The sequence below is a fragment of the Artemia sp. Qi Xiang Cuo genome, chromosome 7 (assembly GCF_049724085.1).
Source record: "Artemia sp. Qi Xiang Cuo chromosome 7, ASM4972408v1, whole genome shotgun sequence".
NCBI lineage: Eukaryota > Metazoa > Arthropoda > Branchiopoda > Anostraca > Artemiidae > Artemia > Artemia sp. Qi Xiang Cuo.
The window spans coordinates 45,143,002-45,167,434 of record NC_142800.1 but is presented as its reverse complement, the minus strand read 5'-3'; the positions used below and the strand labels follow the sequence as shown (position 1 = coordinate 45,167,434).

The following is a 24,433-nucleotide window of genomic DNA, read 5'->3' as shown; positions in this document are numbered from 1 at the left end:
ACTAAGCATTACTCGCTTTAAGATCTATTTATTCATTTATATTATTACTTGTTGTATGTTTTTGCAATGATTGTTTATTTAATTTCTGTTCGCTTTGGGCTTCATTTATTCTTAATAGTAATTTCTGGTCGTTTTGAGTTTGAGTTTTAAAAGGTGTTTGTATCTGCTGAGCTTAAGTTTAAAATGGCCTTTACTTTTCTTTGAAAAATTTGTTTTCGAAAAGTTTTTTTAAAATTAATTTCTGTTCGTTTTTTATTGCAAAAAATTTCAAGTTTTAAAAATTCCTTATTTCCAAATCAAACGTAAAAAAAATCAAATATTCTTCAAAGTATTAAAAGTGATATCAAAAGTAACAATATCAAAGTAAAAAAAATGGGTTTGTGTCAACCTCGGAGTTTTTATTATCTGATGTTTGAACTATTTTTAACAAAATTGCTATCTCAAATTTTTTATCGGATGGGTTTGGGAAAAAGGGCGTGGGGGGGGGGGCTAGATTAAGCTTCGGTATCTTTTTAATCTTTAAAAGTGAACTAGAACTTTCTATTTTCAATAAAATGAGCCCTCTCTGAAGTTTATATGAGTATCCCTTCTATAAGAACCATTTATATCCCCATTACAACGCCTGTCCCTGGGCCCTGGGGGGTTGTGTCGACCCTGGAGTTTTAATATCTGAAGGTTGAGCTATTTTTAACAAAATAGTCATCCAACATTTTATCGGATGGTTTTTTCCATCCGATGCACCCAAATGTGTGGAGGGCGAGAGGGGCTAGTTGCCCTTCGATCTTTTTTCACTCTGAGAAAATGAACTAAAACTTTCAATTTCCATTCAAATGAACCCTCTCTTAAGTTTATACGAGCATACCTTCCATAAGAACCATATATGCCCCCAGAGCAATACTTACAACGCCTGCCCCGGTCCTGGTATGGAGGGGGGGGGGGCTGCGGCGACACAGGAGTTTTTCATATCTTACTTTTGAACTATTTTTAACGAGATGAACATACGTAACGGAGTTTTTGTTACATGATCTTTGAACTAGTTTTAATAAAATGGCTACCTCAAATTTTTTATCAGATGTATTTGGAGAAAAAGGGTATGGGGGGCCAGTTGCCCTCTGATCACTTTTGATTTCCAATCGAATGAGCCCGCTTTGAAGTTTATACGACGACTCCTTCTATATGAAGTGCCTCTGGGAAAATAATAAATGGAATGTATGGGGAGGCTAGCTGCCCTCCAATCACTTTTGACTCTTAAAAAGTGAACTACAATTTTCATTTTCCAATCAAATGAGCCATCTAGGAGGTTTACACGAGCATCCCTTCCTTAAAAACCAATGCAATGCCCCCCAGGTCATAACTTACAACACCCACCCCGGGCCCTGGGAGTTTGCGTCAACACCGGAGTTTTTTGTTATCAGAACTTTGAACTATTTTAAAAAAAAATGTCTATCTCAAAATTTTTATCTCATGTATTTAGGGCGTGGATGAGGGGGGATAGTTGCCCTCCGATCTCTTTTGACTATTAAAAATTGAACAAGAACTTTCAATTTCCAATTAAATGAGCCCTCTCCGAAGTTTATACGAGCTTCCCTTCCACAAGAACTATACACGCCCCTAGAGCGTTACTCATAACGCCTGCCTTCGGGCCCTGGCGGGTTCCGTCGACACAGGAATTTTTCTTATTTGACTTTTGAACTATTTTTATTGAAATGGCTATTATAAAAATTGTGAAATGACTATTATAGAACTTTCAATTTCCAATCAAATGAGCACCCTCTGAATTTTACGCGAGCATCCCTTTCATAAGAACCATATACGCCCCCAGGACAACACTTACAACGCCTATCCATCGGGCTCTGAGGGGATTTTTTGTTATCTAATTTTTGAACAATTTCCAAAACACTGGCTGCTCAAAATTTGTAGTGGACGGGTTTGGGGAAAAAGAGCGTAGGGGGGCTAGTTTAACTCTCTTGACTCTTAAAAAGTGAACTAGAACTTTCAGTTTCCAATCAAATGAGCCCTCTATGAAGTTTATACGAGCATACCTTACATAAGCACCATAGATGCCCTTAGGGCATAACTTAAATATTGGCCTTTACTACACACTGCTATCTGACAAACTATACAACTAGTATTCAATTATTGATGATATTAGAGCCTGTGTGAAGATTTGCCACTCCCACTGCTAAAGCTTTGTACATACGTCCCTGTTATGATCAAAATCAAAATCCCTGCACTGATATTTTGATTTTGCCTTTGATTTAGGACATAATGTATATACAAAACAGCCTCAAAGATTGTAATTGGTAAGCTTGAACATCCATGCAAGCCAATTTTGATGGAAAACAAAAAACCACTTGTTAAATTAAGTTCTTATTGACTTTTTATTTAGATCAATATTTCTTAATAGATAATATTCAGTAATTAAGAACAATTTTAATAGCCTCTGAAAAACATTAATGATTAAATAGATATAATACATGGATAATATATGTGAATCATTGGCAGCGCAATAGCGCTTCCTAAGTAAAGAACGATGTTGGCACAATGTATTTTTTTTGGACCAGGGCACTTCGTATCGAAGGAGTTATCGCAGAAACTTCAAATAGGGCTCATTCGATTGGAACTTGGAATAGCTAGTGCCCTTTTTAATAGTCAAAAGTGATTGGAAGGTAACTAGCACCCCTTCCACGCGCACCATTTCCCCAAACACATCCAATCAAAATTTTTAGATAGCCATTTTGTTCAACGTAGTTGATTTCCAGATAAAAATTATGTTTTTGAGGAGCACACTCCCCTCCCCTCAGCCCTCAAGGCAAGGGTTGTAGGTTATGCCCTGAGGGAATATAAGGTTTTTATAGAAAGTTTTGTCGTAGAAACTTCGAAAAGGGCTCATTCGATTGGAAAATTCAAAGAATTAGTGCCCTTTTAAACAGTCAAAAGTGATTGGAGGGCAACTAACCCCCTCTCATGCCCACCTTTTCCCCAAACACATCCAATTGAAATTTTGAGATAGCCATTTTGTTCATCTTAGTTGAAAATTCTGGAAACTAGGTCTTTGAAGATAACCGCCCGCAGTCCTTAGGGCAAGGGTTGTGAGTTATGCACTGGGAGCATATAAGGTTTTTATGGAAAGCGTTGTCGTAGAAACTTCAAAAAGGGCAAATTCGATACGGAAATGGCTAGTGCCCTTTTTATTGATCGAAACTGATTGGAAGGCAACTAACACCCCTTCCCCGCCCACCATTTCCCCGCAAACATTCAATCAAAACTTTGGGATAGCTATTTTGTTCAACGCAGTTGAATTTTCTGGAAATTATATCTTTGAGCAGGACACTCCCCCACAGTCTTCAGGGTAAGGGTTATAATTTATGCCCTGGGGGCATATAAGGTTTTCATTGAAAGCTTTGTCGTAGACACTTGAAAAAGGGCTCACTCGATTGGAAATTCAAAGGGCTAGTGCCCTTTTTAATAATCGAAAGTGATTGGAATGCAACTAACCCCCTCTAAAACCCACCTTTTCCCCAAACACATCCAATCAAAATTTTTAGATAGCCATTTTGTTCAACGTAGTTGAAAGTTTTGGAAATTAGGTCTTTAAGGATGACACCCCCCCCCCAGAACCCACCCCCAGGATTGTAAGTTATACCCTGTGAGCATATTAGGTTTTTTATAGAAAGTGTTGTCATCGAAACTTCAAAAAGGGTTCATTCAATGGGAAATTGAACTGGCTAGTGCCCTTTTTAATTATCGGAAATGATTGGAGGGCAACTAATCCTCCACTCACGCCTACCATTTCCCTAAACGCGTACAATCAAAATTTTGAGATATCCATTTTTTCAACGCAGTTGAAAGTTCTGGAAATTAGCTCTTTGAGGATGACAACCCCTCAAACCTTCAGGGCATGGGTTGTAAGTCATGCCCTGGGGGCATATAAGGATCTTATAGAAAGTGTTTTAGTAGAAACTTCAGAAAGGGCTCATTCGATTGAAAATTCAAAGGGATAGCGGCCTTTTTAATAGTCGAAAGCAATAAGAGGGCACTGACCCTCCCCTCACGCCCACCATTTTTCTAAACACATCCAATCAAAATTTTGAGATCGACATTTTCTTCAACTTAGTTGAAAGGTCCATCAATTATGTCTTTGGTGATGACACTCCTCCTACAGCCCTCAGGGCAAGGGTTGTATGTTATGCCCTGGGGGTATATAAGGTTTTTTACAGAAAGCGTTGTCGTAAAATTTCAAAAAGAGCTCATTCGAATGGATATTGAAAGGGTTAGTGCTTTTTTTAATAGTTGAAAGTAATTGGAGGGCAGGTAACCCCCCTCTCACGCCCACCATTTCCCAAAACACATGCAATCAAAATTTTGAAATATTTTTTTTTGTTCAACGTAGTTAAAAGTTCTGGAAGTTAGGTCTTTGTGGATGATAACCTCCTGAGAGCCCTAAGGGCAAGGGCTGTAAATTATGCCCTGGAGGTATGTAAGGTTCTTGTAGAAAGTGTTTTCGTAGAAACACCAAAAAAAGCTCATTTGACTGGAAATTGAAAGGGCTAATGCCGTTTTTAATAGTCGAAAGTGATTGGAGAGAAACTAACCCTCCTCTCACGCCCACCATTTCCCCAAACAAATCCAGTTAAAATTTTTGAGATAGGCATTTTCTTCAACATAGTTGAAAGTTCTGGAAATAATGAGTTTTGAGGATGACAAACCCCCCAAAACCGTCAGGGCAAGGGTTTTAAGTTATGCCCTGGGGGCATATAAGATTTTTATAGAAAATGTTTTCGTAGAGACTTTAAAAAGGGCTCATTTGATTGAAAATTCGAAGAGCTAGTGGCGTTTATAATAGTCGAAAGTGATTGGAGAGCATCTAACCCCCCTCTCATGCCCACCATTTCCCCAAACACATCCAATCAAAATCTCGAGATAGCCATTTTGTTCAGCATATATAAAAGTTCTGGAAATTGGGTTTTGAGGATGAACCTCCCCCCCCCCTAGCATTCAAGGTAATGATTGTAAGTTGTGCCCTGGGGGCTTGTAAGTTTTTTTTATCAATAATTTTGTCGTAGAAGCTACAAAAAAGGCTCATTCAATTGGAAATTACAAGGGCTAGCGCCCTTTTTGATAGGCTAGTCAAAACTGACTGAAGCATTGAATTTAGGTTCAATTAGAATTCCATACCACTCTAAGTGAACCTAAATTAACCTAAAATTTTTGCATGTCTCTCACTATGACTGTGTGTCTGAGCGGGTGTGCTGCAATCTATAGCCAGTCTAACCTAAATTCAACGCAACGATGCATAAAGTCAAAATTAATAAAACTTAGATTTTATGAATGTTGCCTGATGTATCCGATAAAGACGTTGATATTGAACTTATTCACTCTGATGCTTAGATTTTGTCAATTTTATCCGATGTATCTGACAAAAGATGTTGATAAAAAAATGTATTCACTCTGATACTTAGATTTTGTCAATGTTATCCTATGTATCTGAAAAAAGATGTTGATATAGAATTTAAACACTCTGACACTTAGATTTTGATAATGTTATCCGATGTATCCAGAAAAGCATGTCGATAAAGAATTTTTTTACTCTGACACTTATATTTTGTCATTGTTTTCCTGTATATCCGACACAGAATGTTGAAAAACAGTTTAATAACGCTAGTGTTTATATTTTCACCTTGTTTTCCGACATATCCAGCATACGGTGCTGATAAACAACTTGTTCACTATTATGCAATTATTTGGTCGATTTTCCACATTTCCAAGAGGTGAAATCAAGAAAGAGTTTGTTACTTACTTACAATATTTTCATAATTTCTTGAGTGAAATGTCTGTATTGTGTATCCAAGAGGTGAAATCAAGAAAAAGTTTGTTACTTACTTACAATTTTTTTTCTGTATCCAAGAGGTGAATTCAAGAAATAAAGTGTTACTAATTTACAATTTTTCCTAAATTTAATTAATGAAATTTTTGTATTGTGGATCCAAGAGGTGAACTCAAGAAAGAGTTTGTTACTTACTTACAATTTATTCATAATTTTTGAATGAAATGTCTCTATTGTGTATCCAAGAGGTAAATTCAAGAAAGAGTTTGTTACTTACTTACAATTTTTCCATAATTCCTTGAATAAAATGTCTGTATTTTGTATCCAAGAGGTGAATTCAAGAAGGAGTTTGTTACTTACTTACAATTTTTTCATAATTTCTTGAATGAAATTTCTGTATTGTTTATCCAAGAGGCAAATTCAAGAAGGAGTTTGTTACTTACTTACAATTTTTTCATAATTTCTGGAATGAAATTTCTGCATTGTGTATCCAAGAGGTGACTTCAAGAAGGAGTTTGTTACTTACTTACTTTTTTTTCATAATTTCCTGGATGAAATTTCTGTGTTGTGTATCCAAGAGGTGAATTCCAAAAAAAGTTTGTTACTTACTTAAAATTTTTTCATAATTTCTTAAATGAAATTTCTGCAATGTGTATCCAAGAATTGACTTCAAGAAAGAGTTTGTTACTTACTTACCATTTTTTCATAATTTCTTGGATGAAATTTCCGTATTGTGTACCCAAGAAGTGAAATCAAGAAAGAGTTTGTTACTTGCTTACAATTTTTTCATAATTTCTTGAATGAAATTTCTACATTGTTTATTCAAGACGTAAATTCAGAAAAAAGTTTGTTAGTTGCTTTCAATTTTTTTCATAATTTCATCAATGATTAGAATAATTCTAAAGAATAAAGACGGGTTAAGCTTAAAGATATTTATTGCTTATACATATTGAAAAAATATTTTTTTTGAAAAAAACAATATTTACATAAAAATAATACTTAAAGTTCCCTGTCAAACATCCACAAACGAGGATCCCATGATATATAATAGTTTTTACCCTGTCTTATGCACTTATCGCGATCAGGTATGTCCCTAGGTATCCACTGCGCGAAGAACCTAGCCTTGTCTTCAGGATGGTGATAAGTCCCTTCAAATTAGGACACTTAAATTCTTCTAAATTGAAAAGTGGAATCCCTCTGGTAACAGTTTCGAATTAAAATTTTATGTGTAGGTACGTTACCCTTTACGTATAGGGCTTCAACCCTGAAAAATCTGCAAATTTGACTGACTTCTTCCTGGACATTTTTCAGTTCTCGACCACTTTCACTATGTGGTGTAATCACTCGATCGTAGAATCCCAGTCTGTTTATATGACGTAATGTAATACTCGACAAGCTTTTATCATACTCAAACATATTATAGTTCACTATCCAATTATAACAGTCAATTTCTTCGACTTCCATACACAATAATAAAGATTCACAATCAAATATAATCCCACAAGATGATTTTTTCAAACCAATAAATTCATTATTATGTATTCCAAATACCTTGGAAGTTATTGACGCAGTATTGAAGCATAGAAGATCATCATCATAATGTTATACCTTTATTCAAGGTTAAAAAGACTTATGACTATGGTGAGGAGTCGTAAAATCATCCGAATTTATTGTGGGGAGGAGTCATAAAACCCGTAGAATTCATTGCTGGGAGGAGTCATAAAACTTTCGGTATCTATTGCATGCAAATGAAGCGTGGAAATTGGTACGTAACTTAGATTGTAAAATATTAGATGTTTGTTAATATCATCATAAAAAATTGAATGTTTTGAATTCGTTCCATGAAATGATTCATCATGTTCTCTCTTAACATGACACTTATTGCGTTTCCGGGTCATACACAACTTTTAGCATCGTTTCAGCCGCGTCGTGTCTATGATCAAGCATAGAGTATGATTGGTACAGCCGCAAGCATATTTCATATAATTTTTCATATCTTCTTGGATGAAATGTCTGTATTGTGTATCCAAGAGGCGAATTCAAGAAAGAGTTTGTTAAGAATTTATTAAAAATCAAAAATTATTAATAGAATCAGATGTATTTTAAACGTGGATGTTCCTGTTTCTGAAAACTGAAAACTCTCTCTGCTTGTGTGTCTGGAAGGGTGTTTGCTTGTCTATGGAGATTTTTTGAGAAAAAAATCATCTCTCTCAGACTATGGTAAAAGTTCTTTTAACCTATCTCATTTTTTTATTATATCCTCTATGAGCCTGCTAGCAGTAGTAGTATCTATATTTCTGAAAATTTTCCTCAAATCTTAAACTTTTAATAGATATTCTAAATGTTTGAGTTGGCAGCGTACCCTAAAAATAATGGAAATATATCAAAGTAATGTATAATATATTTTTGTTAAAGTAATGACATGTAGAATATTAATACAAAAATATGTTTCATACATTATTAACAACGTTAAACAACTTTAGACATTCTGAATCTGCTCCCTAAAATAGTTCATCGTGTTCTCTCTTGATAGTGCCCTCTGTAGCGATATCCATCTTGTCTGTGTCTCTTCTTTAGATCTTTTTTTCTGTCATATCTAACCTCCTTTTGTGAGAGCTTCCTTGTGCTCCTGATCATCCTTGTAATGGAGAGTATGACCTTTGTTTGTATTGTTTCTTGTGATATTGGCTACTTTCACTTTTTTTTAATGTGATGCAAGTGTTTATCCTTCCAATGTAAGAAAATTACTGATTTAATACGCATAATAGACTAGTGAGTCTAAATAAGAGAGTACCACTGGGAAAGCCGCGTCTTGTCTAAGAACAAGCACAGAGTACGATTGATACGGCCACAAGCATATTTCATGTCATTTTAAGATTCGAAAAAAAGCTGAATAATTTTCAGTCCAAAAAAATTCAGTCCAAAAAAAGTGCTACTACAAACATTATTTTTCTAATAGTAAAATTCACGACTAACATTTCTATATCATTCTCATTTTGAATTTGAAAAATATTAAATGTGAATTTTTTATGTTTTAAGTATGTTGTATGTCATTCTAAGACATGTAAAAAAAAGTTGAAAACATTACCAGGTTAAAAAAAATAATAAAAAAGTTAAAAAAAAACTTCAAAAAAAGTACGAAAAAGGGGAACGGCCCCAAAAAGTTGAAGGGAGGGGGCCCTTTGGCGGTTGGGGATAGGGGACCCTTGGAGTTTGAAGTCCTTGGTGGTTAGGGTCATTGATTCTGGCGGTCCTTGATGGTTCAAACCCATAATCATCTCACTAGTTGATTTCTAGTTGATATCCCCCTTTGTATGGATTATTTTGACGGACTTTGTTTTAAGGAGCACAGGAAAGGCAATGGGGGATCATGGAATCAAATGGGGAGGAAAAAGTCTCCTGGACTTGGATTATGCTGATGATTTAAGCATCCTAGATGAAAGTGTGAGCAAAATGAATGAAGTTTTGGAGGTTTATCGAGTTCAGGGTGCTAGCATTGGTTTGAAAATTAATGTTAGGAAGACTAAGTCATTAAGGCTAGGAATAAGTGAAGATGAAAAGGTGACGTTGGGCAATGAAGAGATTGATCAGGTGGGCAGCTTCACTTACCTTGGTAGTATTATTAGTAAAGATGGTGGGAGCATTGAAGATATTAAATAGGGAATAGCCAAGTCTCAGGGTGTTTTTTCACAGTTAAAAAAATTCTGGAAGAATAGGAAGATAACTCTGCAAACCAAGATTAGAATATTAGAAGCTACAGTGATGACAGTGGTCAAATATGGCTCTGAAGTATGGGCGCTCCGAAAAGCGGGTGAAGAATTGCTAGATGTTTTCCAGAGAAATTGCTTAAGGATTGTTCTGGTACCCTGCTGACTGACCCTATTTCAAACAATAGGCTATACGAAAAATGTAGTTCAATACCGCTCTCTAGGGCTATAATGAAAGAAAGGTTGAGGTGGCTAGGGCACGTTGTGCGAATGAAGCATTACAGATTGCCGAAGCTTGTTCTTTTCGGCCAACAATCTAGGGCTAAACGGAAAGCAGATCGTCCCCGTCTGGGGTGGGAGGACGTCATAAAGAAAGATTTAAAGGAAATGGGAACTTCGTGGGTGGGTGTAAAAAGGGAGGCTTTGAATAGATTGGGATGGAGGAGGAGCGTACGTAGCTGTGTTGACCTCAGGCGGCTTGGTGCTGCTGTGAGTTGTTAGTAGTAGTAGTAGTAGTTGATTTCTAAGGATTTCTAAGGATTGTTCTGAATTTCTTTATTAAAATTCTTTTCTTAGCATCTACAACTATTAGCTTCAACTTTATGGCATACTCCAATGCTAAAGCATGTTTTATATCGCCCATATCCCACATTATGTACTTTTCTATTATAGCTGACCACACCCAAGAAGTGAGGTAAGTCAAGTCACGTGCCCTATTAGTTTCAACTTTTTAGCATGCTTCAATGCCATAGCATATTTTATACTGACAGCACTGCTCGATTGATACTTGTGTATTATAAAGAACACAGTCGAGGTGTAAAGGTAGGTCAAGCCATAAGGTCATCTTGGCGCCTATGACTCTTTTTTTCAACTTTTTAGCATACTCCAATGCTAAAGCATATTTTATATTGACAACACTGCTCAAATTCTACTTGTGTATTTTTTATTTAAAGGCTGCGAAAGCGGGGGTTTGGGGGCGGCAGCCCCCCAACTGTGCGTCCTAATCCCTGTACGTTTTAAGGTTCGACCTTGTAACTCATTCTCTTTAACTCTTTAGAAAACGTAGTTTTTTTCAAATAATTTCTGCACGTTTTTGTACAGTTTATTACTTATTATTGCTTGACTAACTGTTAGCTGATCGTGTCAGGAGTTAAAGTTGAGGGGCTGCCACCCCCCAAACCCCCCGCTCTTGAACATTCTTGTGTTAAGGCTTTTAATTCCTGAATACTCAAATCACGTCGTACAGGGGGCCTCCTAATCCCTGTACGTGTTAAGGTTCGAACTTGTGACTCAGCCTCTTTAACAGCCCCCCAACTGTGCCTCCTAATCCCTATACGTTTTAAGGGTTGACCTTGTAACTCAGCCTCTTTAACTCTTTAGAAAACGTAGTTTTTTTTCAAATAATACACATAAACAGGTTAGACATGCTTTGTTATGAAAATTGACGCGCAGATATTTTCATAACAAAGCATTTCTAACCTGTTTGTCTGTATTATTTGAAAAAAACTAAGGTTTTTCGTAAATGTAAATTCGGGGGATAATTTTTTCTGTCTGAAAATATCAAAAGGCCCTAAGAGGTCGAATTCTGCTTTAAATGAGTCCTCATTCACCCGGATCTGTTGCCAACTGTGGCCTGTAGGCGTGGCTAAGAAAAAAAAAAGAAATGAAGTTTAAGTGGCTATATTTGGTTTTTTGAAAACAGGGAAGGAGTAATCGGATTGAGCTGAAATTTCGAAAATAAGCTCCCGGGCCCTAGGAAAGCCTAACCTCTAAATTTCAGCCTAATCGGACATTGTTAAAGGGGGGCTGTGGTGGGAGGGTCCAAACTTCCGGCCCAGTTTACCCCATGAAGATAAAGTCGGAGGAGGAAGAAATTTCGCAAGTTTCTTAGTTTGAGCTTGGGCTACCAAATGCGATTACCGCCGTCTCTCTGCGACCTCTAGGACCTGAAATCGCTTAACATTGTGGTGGGTCGCCTCTTTATAGAGGCACAAGTGTGCCTCCTTGATTATACGGAACACACCCGATAAGTAAAGCTAGGTCGTCACAAGGCCTTCGTGGTACCTACAACTCTATTAGTTTCAACTTTTTAGCATACTCCAATGCTATAGAATATTTTAGCAACACTGCTCAACTGGTATTTTTGTATTATACAGGACACAGCCAAGAAGTAAAGCCAAGTTAAGTCACAAAATCTTCTCGTCATCGCTAACGGTTTCTATAGATTGATATCAATGATGCTATTTTAAATTTATATTAAGTTGCGTAAGAGTTACCACCCCTCGGACTAACCTTAACTGGTAAGCAGTTTAACCCTTTTAGCACTTTCATACAATCCAATTAAAAATAAAGAATATTATTAAGCTCTGTTTCACCCCTATTATTCAATCATCTATTAAAATCATTCAGAGCAGAGTTATGCAAATGGTATACCTTTTCGCAAATTGAGTTAGCTTTACGCAAATGATATAACTTCTTGATATATCTAATGCCGTGTGCATTCATTAGACCTAATTATGAATCTATTACACGCTCAGGAATCTGACTGGCTGTTAACCTCGAAAACCTGTCAGACAGGTAAATCTGTCTTTGTAACTTTGATCCAGAAATGGGTGTTGACTCAAAAACTAGTTCCGAAATATAGCGTGTATGATCGCTTTATAGTTCCAAAATATAATTTGTTTGGTCGTATTATGTAATCACTTGGGATATTGCGTATATGCACACTACTAGTGTTGTCGTAAAAACTTCAAAAAGGGCTCTTTCAATTGGGAATTGAGAGGGCTATGGGCCCTTTTTAATAGTCGAAAATAATCGGAGGGAGAATCCCCAGATGCCCATCAGTTCCTCAAACATTTCCGATCAATATTTGGTGAAAGGTCAGGAAATTATGTCTTTGAGAATGACCACCCTCCCCCTATAGCTCTCAGGACAAGGGTCGTAAGTTATGCCCTTGGGCATATAACGTTCTTATAGAAAGTGTTGTCGTAAAAGCTTAAAAAAACGCTCATTCGATTGGTAATTGAGAGGACTAGTGCCTTTTTTATTTGTCAAAAGGGGTCAGAGGGCAAATGCCCCCTCCACGCCTATCATTTCCGCAAACACTTCCAATCAAAATTTTGATATAGCCATTTTGTTAAGCCTATCAGAAAGGTCTGGAAATTATGTCTTTGAGGATAACAAATTCCCCCAGCCCTCAGAGCAAGGGTTTTAAGTTATGCCCTGGGGACAAATATTGTTTTATAGAAAGTTTGGTCATATAAACTTAGAAGGGGGCTCATTGGATTGGTAATCATACGCTCTAGTCCTCTTTTTAAGTGTCAAAGTGATCAGAGGGCAGCTACCCTCTCCCCTCTACACACACGTCTTGTTGTCCCTAAATGCGTCTAATAGAAATTTTGATATAGCCATTCTATCAAAAATAGTCTAAATATCATATAACAAGGATTTTCGGGTTGAAAAAAAACCCAGAGATTAGGGGCAAGGGTTGTAAGTTATGCCCAGGGGGTATTTAAGGTTTATATAGAAGGGATGGTTGTTTAAATTCAGAAGAGGCTCAGTTTTTCCCCCTGAAAAAGACTATGTCAATATAAAACGAACATAAATTAATCATAAAAACTTTTTGCATAAAATAAGTTTTTCAAAGAAAAGTAAAGAACTCCTTTAAACCAAAAATGAACAAATATAGAATCAAATAACCTGCTAAGTATACAACTACCACAAATCAGTATAAATAAATAAATGAGATCCAAAAAAAGCAGAAATTAAAATAAGTCAAACTAAAAAACGATCAGAAACTAATCTGAATAGGGTTCTAAACCCTATGCTTCCTGAAAGCCAGAATATAATATGTACTTTACTGGAAAAATTCGTTCAAATGTTTTCACTTTTACAACTTTAAGAAATCGAAGATAAATTAAGATTTTAAGGACAAATATCAACATATGTATTTTAAACTGACAATGCACATATTTTTCAGTAAATTCATTTGACTTTTTCAGTAAAGTACAAATTATATTCTGGCTTTTAGAAAGCATAGGGTTTAAAACCCTACTCAGATTAATTTCTGCTATTTTTAGTTTGACTTATTTTAATTTCTGTTTATTTTGGGTTCCATTTATTTATTGATACTGATTTGTGGTAGTTGTATGCTTGGTAGATTATTTGATTCCACTTTTGTTCATTTTTTGTTTAATGGGGTTCTTTGCTTTTTTTTGAAATACTTATTTTGTGCAAACAGTTTTTTTTAATTAATATGGGGAAGAGGGACATCAGCTCATCAGCACAATCACAGTTCGTTTAGTCACAAATAGGGCTGTAAAAAATGTACCAATTCTTAGTCAACCAAGATCTATAAATATGATTTATCGCAATACACAAAAAAAGTAACACATAATTATTCAAAAATATTACGCAATGATTTAAACTTTGCTCATATTTTACCAGTATGCATTTAAGCCCTAACGTCTCCGATCCCCTATTATGCAGATACCGTTCATTATTTAATCAAGTTTAGGGAAACCCGGCAACAGATTTCTTCCGAATTGTTTGTTTTGATTTTTTCAGCCTAAGCTATACAGAAGAAATAGCGACACCAGCTGAAAGGAAAAATCAATTGACCTTGTTGGTCCCTTCTAACCTAAAATGTCTCAGTTTCGATGAAAAGCTTTTGCTTTCTATTACATCCCAGATCATCCAAAATCAATAGCTTCTGGTTGCATTTAAAAGGAACTTCGGAGAAAACGAAATTAGATGTTTGAATCGGCTGTAATCGATGTAATAGTATTGACTAAATAAAAAGTATAGCGATTTGAATTAAAATCAAGTTGTCCTCGAGCCATGACCAATTGGAGACAAACTCAAGACAGATAATGTGAGTCAGAGGCGTTAAATTAAAAAAAAGTTTTTTTTCAACTGAAAGTAACCCGCAACATTACAAATTAAAACAAACAGATATTATTTAGTATATGAGCGGGGTTGTCTCCTCCTCAACCCCTCGCTCATTAAGCTAAAAATTCTTAGTTCTTTAAGAAATTTTCTTATTCCAATATAACGGCTCTTGTGTTTGAGCAGTCACTCTTAAAAGACCTAGACAAGAAATCTAACTTTATAGTAAGGAGAAGAGGATTTGGTAGGGAGCATCCCCCCTAATATACGGAGTAATTTCTGTCCATTTTAAGTTTTAATATTACTCCTTACTTTCATTTGCAAAAACTTACTTTTTTTTATTTTATTTCTGGTTGTTTTTCAAATCTTGCCAGGAAATTCACCTTTTCCTCGCTGGAGAATTTTTCCTGGATAATTGCGCCCAGGAAAAATTTCTCCCGCAGAAAATTCCCCTAGGAAAAATCTTTCCACGTAAAATTTCCACAGGAAAATTCCCCCGAGACAATTCCCTTCTCGCTGATAATCCCCCACAATTCCCTTCTCGCTGAAAATCCCCCAAGATATTTCTCCGGACAATTCTCCCTGGAAAATTCTCCTTATTTTCATGCCAGAATCTCTCCTCCCTGGAAAGTATACCTCTGAACCCCCCCTACATCGTGAGAGTTCTTCCATAATAAAAATCCCCCAGAGAATATTCCTCCAGCAGAAAGTCTACCTCCCCCCCCCACAGAGGAAACTACCCCCAGTCAATTCCCATCCCGTTTAAAATCTCTCTCGGTCAATCCCTTCGGAGTATTTTTTTCATATGCAAAAACTGAGCAGCCAAAGAGATAAATACAAAGAATTTTGTTGATGAGTTCCGGAAAATCCCAGCATACAAATAGCAAGGCAAAATATGGATTTTTAATGAGAAGAAGTAAAAGGGGGTAAGGATGACACCCCCCGTGCCTTCATAAGACCAGAACTTAATTTGCAATTCATGCACTTCATAATATATCATAATATAATTTCACAAAGACGTAGAAGCAAAAGACAGCAGAAATACGAAAAATTACAATAGACACTGTGACAAGACATAGGACCAATGTAAACAAAACATGTTTCTGTTCAAAAGAAAACCACCCTGTGTTCGCTTAGTATATACATTAATTACAGAAATATATTTTTACCGAATTTTTTGTATAATTAGAATATATTATGGCTATAGATATAGCAGGGGCGACCGTCGGAAACTCCAGAGCTTTGAGCAGGGGCGTCTATCGGATACCTTATGGCTAAAGGCAGGGGCAACCAAAGGCAGCATTATAGCTCTTGAAGGGGCGAACATCGGAAGCATTATAGTCATAGGCAGGGTCGACCATCGGAAAACTTACAACTATAGACAGGCAGAAGCGCATCCAGGATTTTCATTCGGGGGGGGGGGGGTACTAATTTTTTTTAGGGGGAGGGTTACATAAGAAACCTCAAAAAACGTATACAAAATTTGTTTATGTCCATTTTTGTTACGTTTTTACGAGTCAAACAAACATTTCAGGGGGGTTCAAACCGGGTACCCCCCCCCTAGATACGGCCTTGTAGACAGGGGTGATCATTGAAAGCTTTAGAGCCGTAGGCAGGGGCGACCATCAGAAACCTCACAGAAGTAGTGGAATAGATGGCAACAGCAAGTGCCAAGCCAAAAATTAATATAACTGTGCTACTGAGTACTGACCATCCATAAATAAAAACAAATAAAAAAATTGCTACTAAAAAGAAGGCTATTTTTACAAAACTAAACTAAACTTTCAAATATATTTTTTCTTAGAAAAGGCACGTTCTGGCTCTTCCATAAATTAGTTTAGCTTAAATCTTTTGAAGAGCAAATGTCTATGTATTTATGTATAATTTTTTTCTTAAAAACAAATCCATATTACATTTTTTTAATTGGCACCTTTGGAATTTCTGGCCTGAAACAATCGATTTAGATAGTTAACGAGTTTGAGAAAAATTTTTGAAAGCCTTATTTTTTTAAAAACAATCCCTGTCAGTAAAGTTCTGTTTATATAAATTTAAGGAGCATAAATTATATCATTGTTCCTCTTAGTAGCAGTCGTGTCGTATTTAGTATCTATGAGGCAAGCAAAACTACACAAGATGACAAACTGTTCTGAACAGCTAAAGAAAAAGATATGTAACAAGAAACAACAAAAATCACATTAAATTACAAACAAAAATCTTGCACAACAAAATTTACCTTTAGAAGACAAAGCAACATTAATGAATCAAGGATCGTGCCAGTTTGGCGTGTGTGAGCAGTTAGAAGACAAAACGAAATTACAATGGAATGAATGATCGTGTTTGTTTAGCACTTGTGAGTATGTGATTGATAAACAGCAAGGAGGAATTTCTATTTAGTGTCTATGACATGTGCAAAACTGCAAAAGATGACAATTGACTTTGAACAGCTAAAGAAAAAGTCATGGAACAAGAAACAGCAACAAATCACATAAACGAAAATCTTGTAAAACGAATTGTGTGGTTAATAACAAAAGAAACTGTGACTTAAATTGAAGAATAACACGATAATTATGTTATTGTGGAATTTATATATTTCACGAAATTGCAATTGAATAAGGGACCTGTTATTTTAGTGTTCGTAAAAGATAAGCGAATTGGAGGAATTGAATACACGACATAATCTCTTAGTTCAATTGAAATTGCTATTAGCCATACTTGGACCAGAAACTAAAGAATGAAGCGATGATTATGCCAATGCCTATTTCAGAGCGCATAGGTCTTGGAACATTCCAAAGTCGGAGGTGTAGATGCACAAAAATGAAGCGCAAACGAAATCTGCGGCTAGAGGACATGTGACAACCAGCATCACAACGATCATATCGTATCGTAAACTTAATCTGCGGTTAAAACGAGTCCACAACGAGAAGAAAACAAATCATAAAAAATGGATGATTCTTTGATGCATGAACAGGAAGGAAAAATCGAATTCACACCAGAATTTCTTGACTCAATTGAAATTGCTTATTTGGCACCTCATTATATATTTTCCTTTAAACGAGTAACTGTGCATTTTTTTTTATGTATGAATGAATGTATGTTTTTTTTTTCTTGAAAACGATTTTGAATGAATCCGAACGTCTAAAGCAAAAGGTATAGAAAAATGTATGATACAATGATGCACAAAAATGAAGCGCAAACGAGATGTATGGCCAGGAAGCATTTGACAATAAACATCACTGTGAATCTATAATGAAAATACTGCACAACAAATCAAGTATAATCAAGTTTGAATGAAAATCAAGTATTTTGCAGGTATCAAGACATGGCTAATTGTAGAAAAAGCCCAGGCACATAGTCGGAGTGATTGAGAGACAAATCTGGGATAAGTCCTTTTTAGGATTGTATAAAAATGGTGTCATTTCATTTGTTAATGGATAGGTCTATCTGTCCACATGTCATTCCTAGGGCAGAATTAAGGGATGAAAGATTGGATTGATTTTGGGTTAACGCGTGACTGACAATGTCCACAGGACTGGTATGCAAAATCTGGGAATGAATTTGCTTGGACTCACAGGCAGCTAATAAGTGAAGCCTAAGCCTAATAGGCTTGTAGCCGCTTGTAGTCTAAAGGTGGAATGCCGTGTCATAGGATTGACACATGACCAACAAGGTCCCTTGACTTCCAAGCGAACGGTAAAACCCATAGTTTTCTAAGTGTTTGGTTAAAGGGCACGGTTAAACGGCCGGAGAAAAGTTAGGAGAAATGCGTTAGGTTAGGAAAAAACAGACAGGAATAATCACATAGAATCGTCAATGAAATCTGCGGTTAGAAGAGAAGCAACAGTGAGAACCACAAGAAATCACAGAAGAAAACAAATCCTTTAGTATGGATAGCTCTTTGATGCATTAACAGGAAGCAGAAATTGAATTCTTGTCGGAATTTCTTGGATTATGCTAATAAATGATTAGAGAATCAAATATATACAAGCGCTCCGAGTGCGGGGCCCCGGCAAAGACCGGGCTCCCAGTATTGTGTTTTAAGACAGTACCAGCAGTTGAAAAAATCAAAAGTAATAAGGATTCTAATATTAGGTAAGCACTTGGTGGCGAAACATTTTCGATTTTTGGAAAATAAAGGGCTAAAAAATCTTGGATTAAATTTAATAATTTTTGTTTGTGGTACATTTCATTATGTGAAATAATAGATTGAAAGGTTTTCACAGAGAAAGTTCAAAGGAAGATTGAAAATAAACTCCCTAATTACAAGAAAACATGATACGGCTATTCCAAAGCTAATTATTTCCAATTTTTCAGACAAATTAGCTTTGCAGAACAGTACAAAGAATATGACCCTTTTCTAGTGGCGTCTGACCCACCAAATCCATGGATATCTGATTCCACAGATCTCTGGGACCTAGAAAAACACGCGTAAGTGGTTTTGTTTTAATGTACATGTTATTATTTGTTTTAAAATTGCACATTGCACTTTTTTATTGTTAGTTTTAATTTGCACTGCTATGCAGCCAGGCAATTTTCGCTGCCCGGAACCAGCTACAAAAAAAATTAATAATAATGATTTGTTTACGCACCATCATTTCTGGTAATATTCGCTGGTTAAAATGTTTGGTGGAGTCTATTTTGTCATTCTAAAATAAGAAAGATCTTTCCTAAATTGCATCTAAATGCTCTACGACCTGAATCTATGCGTGTGCAGCTGTAATTCTGGCTCATGTTCTAGGGAGTTCGATTGACGATCTTTAATCAGAATTTTTTTATTTCTCGACTTCAAACTACAGTATAAAGAAATAGTATCTATATAAAGATATAGTATCCTATAATTTATATACTGTGCTTCAAACTAAGCCACATAAATGTCTCATGGATCTTAGTTTAGGTTTCATGCTGCTTGATTTTTTTTTTTTTTTTTTTTTTTTTTTTTTTTTTTTTTTTTTGCCAACGCTTTCTATGTGTCTTAAAAAATAAACAGGTAAAGGATTAGATTTATCTGATAAAAGACAGGGGTTAAAATATTTTCGATTGGAACACTGGATCACAATAGGGTGGGTAAAAACATAAAATTCTCTAAATTATTGAGCGCAAAAAAAAATTATGCCTTCGGAGTATAAATAAAATGCAGAGACAATTAAATTGTTTTGATGAACACCAAGTTAGTGAAAGAAATTAAATTTCAATATTTATACAAAAATTTAAAAATTTTGAACATTTTATTAAGTACGTTACCTACTATTGATTAAAGTGCCAAAGATTATAAGCCATGAAAAATACTAAAATATATAATAAAAACCTAAAACAACTGAATTTACATAGCATTTACTCACTACATCCAAGCAAACCATGTAGGATATTTGATCCCATAAGTAGTAGCTATTTGTTACCCTTTATTTATTTTTTCCTATATTGGAAATAGAATATAAAGCAATCACCTTTTTCATATACTTAATTTGTTGATACAAAGATTGAAACTCTTCAAAACTTAGCTCTTTATTCTTTCGGAAGATCGAAACTCCTTTTACTAGTAAAATGAGGCAAGAAAGCTGATAAAAAGGGTGTAGTTTGAATGAAAATATCAAGATTATTGAAGCCAACCATTGTCCAACGACGCCTCTTTGACTAGTTTATCGCAGCTTTCCATTGCAGGAGTGTGACAAGGAAATTTTTGAAAACTTAATGATGTGCTGTTTCACCAGATGAAATTTTTGAACACTTGTCTTCATTATTCTCTTTTTTTTGTAAAAAAAAAAGGTAGTGGTTGAAGAGCCAGCGGCTCAATTGATCCTTTGAGCTCAGCAGTTTTACTTGAGAATTATGCTTTGGTGATTGAAGCACTCTGATCGACTTACGTTAGAGTTTAATTTCCTTGCCTTGATCAATATTCTGAGCCCTGGCTTTCTCAAATGATCTTTGTCATCAAGAATCATACTAATTAACAGGCAATCTGGATAACTGAACAAAAATATTTTTTTCCCATGACTAGGTTATTAGCTTGAATCAGGTTGTCTGGTGCACATTGGGCTGATGTATGGCTTCAAAAATAGCCCTATCTGTAAGGTATTTACTTACCTGTGTAATGGATAGTGAAGGCATTTGTTAGTTGACAATGAATACCACCGAAATCGAAAGTTGATCTGATCGGTTTAAGCAGGGTCTGAAGGGATCAGAGTCGCAAACATCTGTTCGTCTTAGACAGTCATTGAAAATTTGAGAAGGGGGATCGCTTATGAGCGAACAATTCGCCAGGCAAGAATAGCATCCATGAAGTATTGTTTGTCTTCCCTTAAAATAATTTTAGCCACGCCTGAAATAGCTCCAAATTAAGTATTTCTACTTTATCGTGGATAATCTGCAGGGGGCTGATCGGACCATCAAATGTTCTTTTATTCAAAAGTTTCTCCGTTTACAATTTGGAACAAATATTAAAAAACAATTCGTTGAGACAGAAAAGACATACTCCCCACTACACACAGCCACAACATGAACCAGTCCGGAGAGAGTAAAAAAAAATGTCAGTATTGGATAAATTATCTTAGGGAAAATGGCGACTCACTGACTTCCCAAATAGCTTTGAAAGATTACCTTGACTATTACATGTGTATGACGAAACATAAAATTGCAATATATAAAAAAATGGACTAATCCAATTGAAGTTGTATAGTATATTATCTATAGGTGTGTTTTGAACTTCCTTGTGCAGGAATTTTACCATAGCACTTTCATAAACTACAAGTAGAGCATAAAATAATTCAGAAATCGTTCAATACTCTATGACTTATTTTTAATTCAAATGCTCTGTGTTAGCTGAAGGATAATTTTTTTCTTTTATTTGTATTTGATTTATATTTCCAAGACGTCAGGTTTTTGCAATATCCAGGAAAAATTTATCCCACCTTACAAAGCAAAACAATGGATTTCGTCTTTTTGGCATTTTTTCCCCCTGTTTTTTATTCTGATGCAACTAAAAACTTTGTATCAGTGTGATCAAATAAAAACAAAACAGAAGACGTTTTCTAAGGCTTTACGTAAAGCTAGAACTGAAACTAGTTGGGAGTAAGCTGAAACACTAACAGAAAAGAAATTCTATTTCAAGTACTATTTTACACGTAACATCTTTTCTTCCTTTTTTCACCTGAGTGTTGTGAAGGCAAGTCTTCAAAATGAATTTTAATCAGAAGTTTCGGGATGACCCTTCATCCTGTATATACAAATGAGAGAGTTTCCATGCTAAAGACTGTATTCAGCTCTATTCTTTTGGAGGCAACCTGTAAAACAAGTGATAGTAGTAATAACCATAAACAGCAATCCAAATATTTTTGCTTCAAAGTCACTTTTTTGCGTCAAATCCTCTCATTTCCCAGAAAAACGTGTAATACATCCACTCCTTAAAATTTTTAACTGTTTACAAATGCTAGTCCAATTTATTAGATAACAGTGCAAATACATCTGCTAACAGTACTTGCTAAAAAATAAAATTACAAATTCAACATTTGCATTTCTTCATTTGTTTTTTGAATATCTTTCATCTGGAGATTTGGTTGAAGAAGCTTAAATTTGGGGATTAGATCTGGCTAGAAACAGGGGAGAAAAATCAATATCCTTTCGTAACAATTTTTCTTATGAAAGAAATGATTTTCTAAGAACATGTTTCTCGCCTATGGAAAGAGTTTCGGAGAATTTTTAGCTTATAATTAAGTCTTGTTGATTTTTTTTTGTGAATTTGTTGTAACAACAGTTTATTGTAACAACAGTATTGTAACGCTATTTTTCTTCGCATTTTACATAGATAAAATGAATTTAAATCTATTCTTTCAAATAATTCTTAGGATCACATGAGCATTAAAAGTCAAATTTAATAGCATAACAATTAAAAATAATCTTTAGATTTATTTAAAGTTTTGGTAATAGCCTAACAGAGTGTCCAGCAGTCATATAAGAAAGAAATTAAGCTGTTTTTAAAGCATTATCACCCATTTTGATTTACATTGTTCAATAAATTGTAGAGTAATTGTTAATATTCTCAACATGTTCTTAATTGCTGGATCATCACAAGTTGTTCCAACTCGTATAGGGTGTTTGTTTCCCAGGCCAGTTCTCTATGGCATTTAAAATTGGGTAGCAATATTCTAATTTTGGGACCCACAGGCACCAAAAGACTCGATGGTAACCTAGGCAATCTCGTAAATTGAATGTTAGTCAAGACAAGCATTTTAATTTAATTTGGAAGGGCAGGGCCATGATATATTGTAGCAAACATTTATTTTTCTATTCTTGCGACTTTATATTTTTTGTCCATAGTGAAGGGATAGGTGAAATTTTTTCACCCATATTTTTGCCTTTTGTTTTGCCTATCCAAACAGCTTTTGTAAGTAATAATCTCGTCGGTATATATATATATATATATATATATATATATATATATATATATATATATATATATATATATATATATATATATATATATATATATATATATATATATATATATATATATATATATATATATATATATATATATATATATTTATATATATATATATATATATATATATATATGGGGCATATAACGTTTTTATAGAAAGTGTTTTCGTAAAAACTTTAAAAGGTCTCTTTCGATTGGAAGTTGAATGGGCTATTGTCCTTTTTCATTGTCGAAATTAACCGGAAGGAGGATCACCCCCCCCCCACGCCCGTCATTTCTCCAAACTTTTCGATCAACATTTTAATATGGCTGTTTTGCTCAACGTAATTGAAAGGTCTGGAAATTATGTCTCTGAGGATGCTAACCCTCCCCATATCCCTCAGGACAAGGGTCGTGAGTTATGCCCTTGGGGCATATCAGGTTCTTATAGAAAGTTTTGTCGTAGAAGCTTCAAAAAGGGCCCATTCGATTGGAAATTTGGAGGACTAGTGCCTTTTTATTGGTCGAAAGCGATCAGAGGGCAAATGCCCCCCCCCTATGTTCATCATTTCCCCAAACACTTCCAATCAAAATTTTGAGATAGCCATTATGTTCAATGTATCAGAAAGGTCTGGAAATTATGTCATTGAGGATAACAAGCCCCCATCTGTCAGGACAAGGGTTGTAATTTTTGCCCTGGGGACATGTAGGGTTTTCATAGAAAGCGTGGGTATGTAAATTCCGAAGGGGGCTCATTGGATTGGTAATCAGACGCTCTAGTGCTCTTTTTAAGAGTCAAAGATATCGGAGGGCAACTACCTCCCTCACAAACACACACACGTCGTATTGTCCCGAAAAGCATCTAATAGAAATTTTGAAATAGCCGTTCTACTCAAAATAGTTTAAATATCATATAACAAGGCTTTTGGGGTTGAAACAAGCCCCAGAGATTAGGGACAAGGGTTTTAAATTTTGCCAAAGGGACATTTAAGGTTTTTATGAAAGGGATGACTGTTTAACTTTAGAAGAGGTTCAGTCTTTCTCCCTGAAAAAGACTATGTCAATATAAAGTTAACAGAAATTAATTAAAAAACTTTTTCCACAAATTAAGTTTTTCAAAAAAAAAGTAAACAACTCTATTAAACCAAAAATGAACAAAAATAGAATCAAATAATCTACCAAGCATACAACTACTACAAATCAGTATCAATGAATAAATGAAACCCAACACAAACAGAAATCAAATAAATAACAGAGTCAAACTCAAAACCAGCAGAAAATAATATGAGTGGGGTTCAAAACCCCTCTGCTTTCTAAAAGCCACAATATAATTTGTGCTTTAGTGAAAAAAATTATTTCAAATATTTTCACTTTCATAACGTTAAAAAATCAAATCATAAATTAATTAAGATTTAATGGAATTAATTTCGGGATATGTACATTAAACTGACAATGCACATTTATTTCAGTGAATTCATTTGAATTTTTTCAGTCAAATACAAATTATATGCTGGCTTTTAGAAAGCATAGGGGTTTAGAACCCTACTCATATTAGTTTCGGCTCGTTTGGATTTTGACTTTATTATTTATTTTAATTTCTGT

At 35.1% G+C, this 24,433-nt stretch overlaps 1 protein-coding gene across 2 annotated transcripts in view; it reads left to right on the top strand.

Annotated features, from left to right (window-relative positions):
- LOC148950332 (regulator of G protein signaling 7-like) overlaps positions 1-24,433 on the top strand; it is a 245,472-nt gene that overhangs the window by 151,797 nt on the left and 69,242 nt on the right. For both annotated transcript variants that reach the window (XM_089092302.1, XM_089092303.1), the window contains exon 9: positions 18,733-18,846. In XM_089092302.1, coding sequence (XP_088948428.1) covers positions 18,733-18,846 — 114 coding nt within the window. The remainder of the gene's footprint in view (positions 1-18,732; positions 18,847-24,433) is intronic.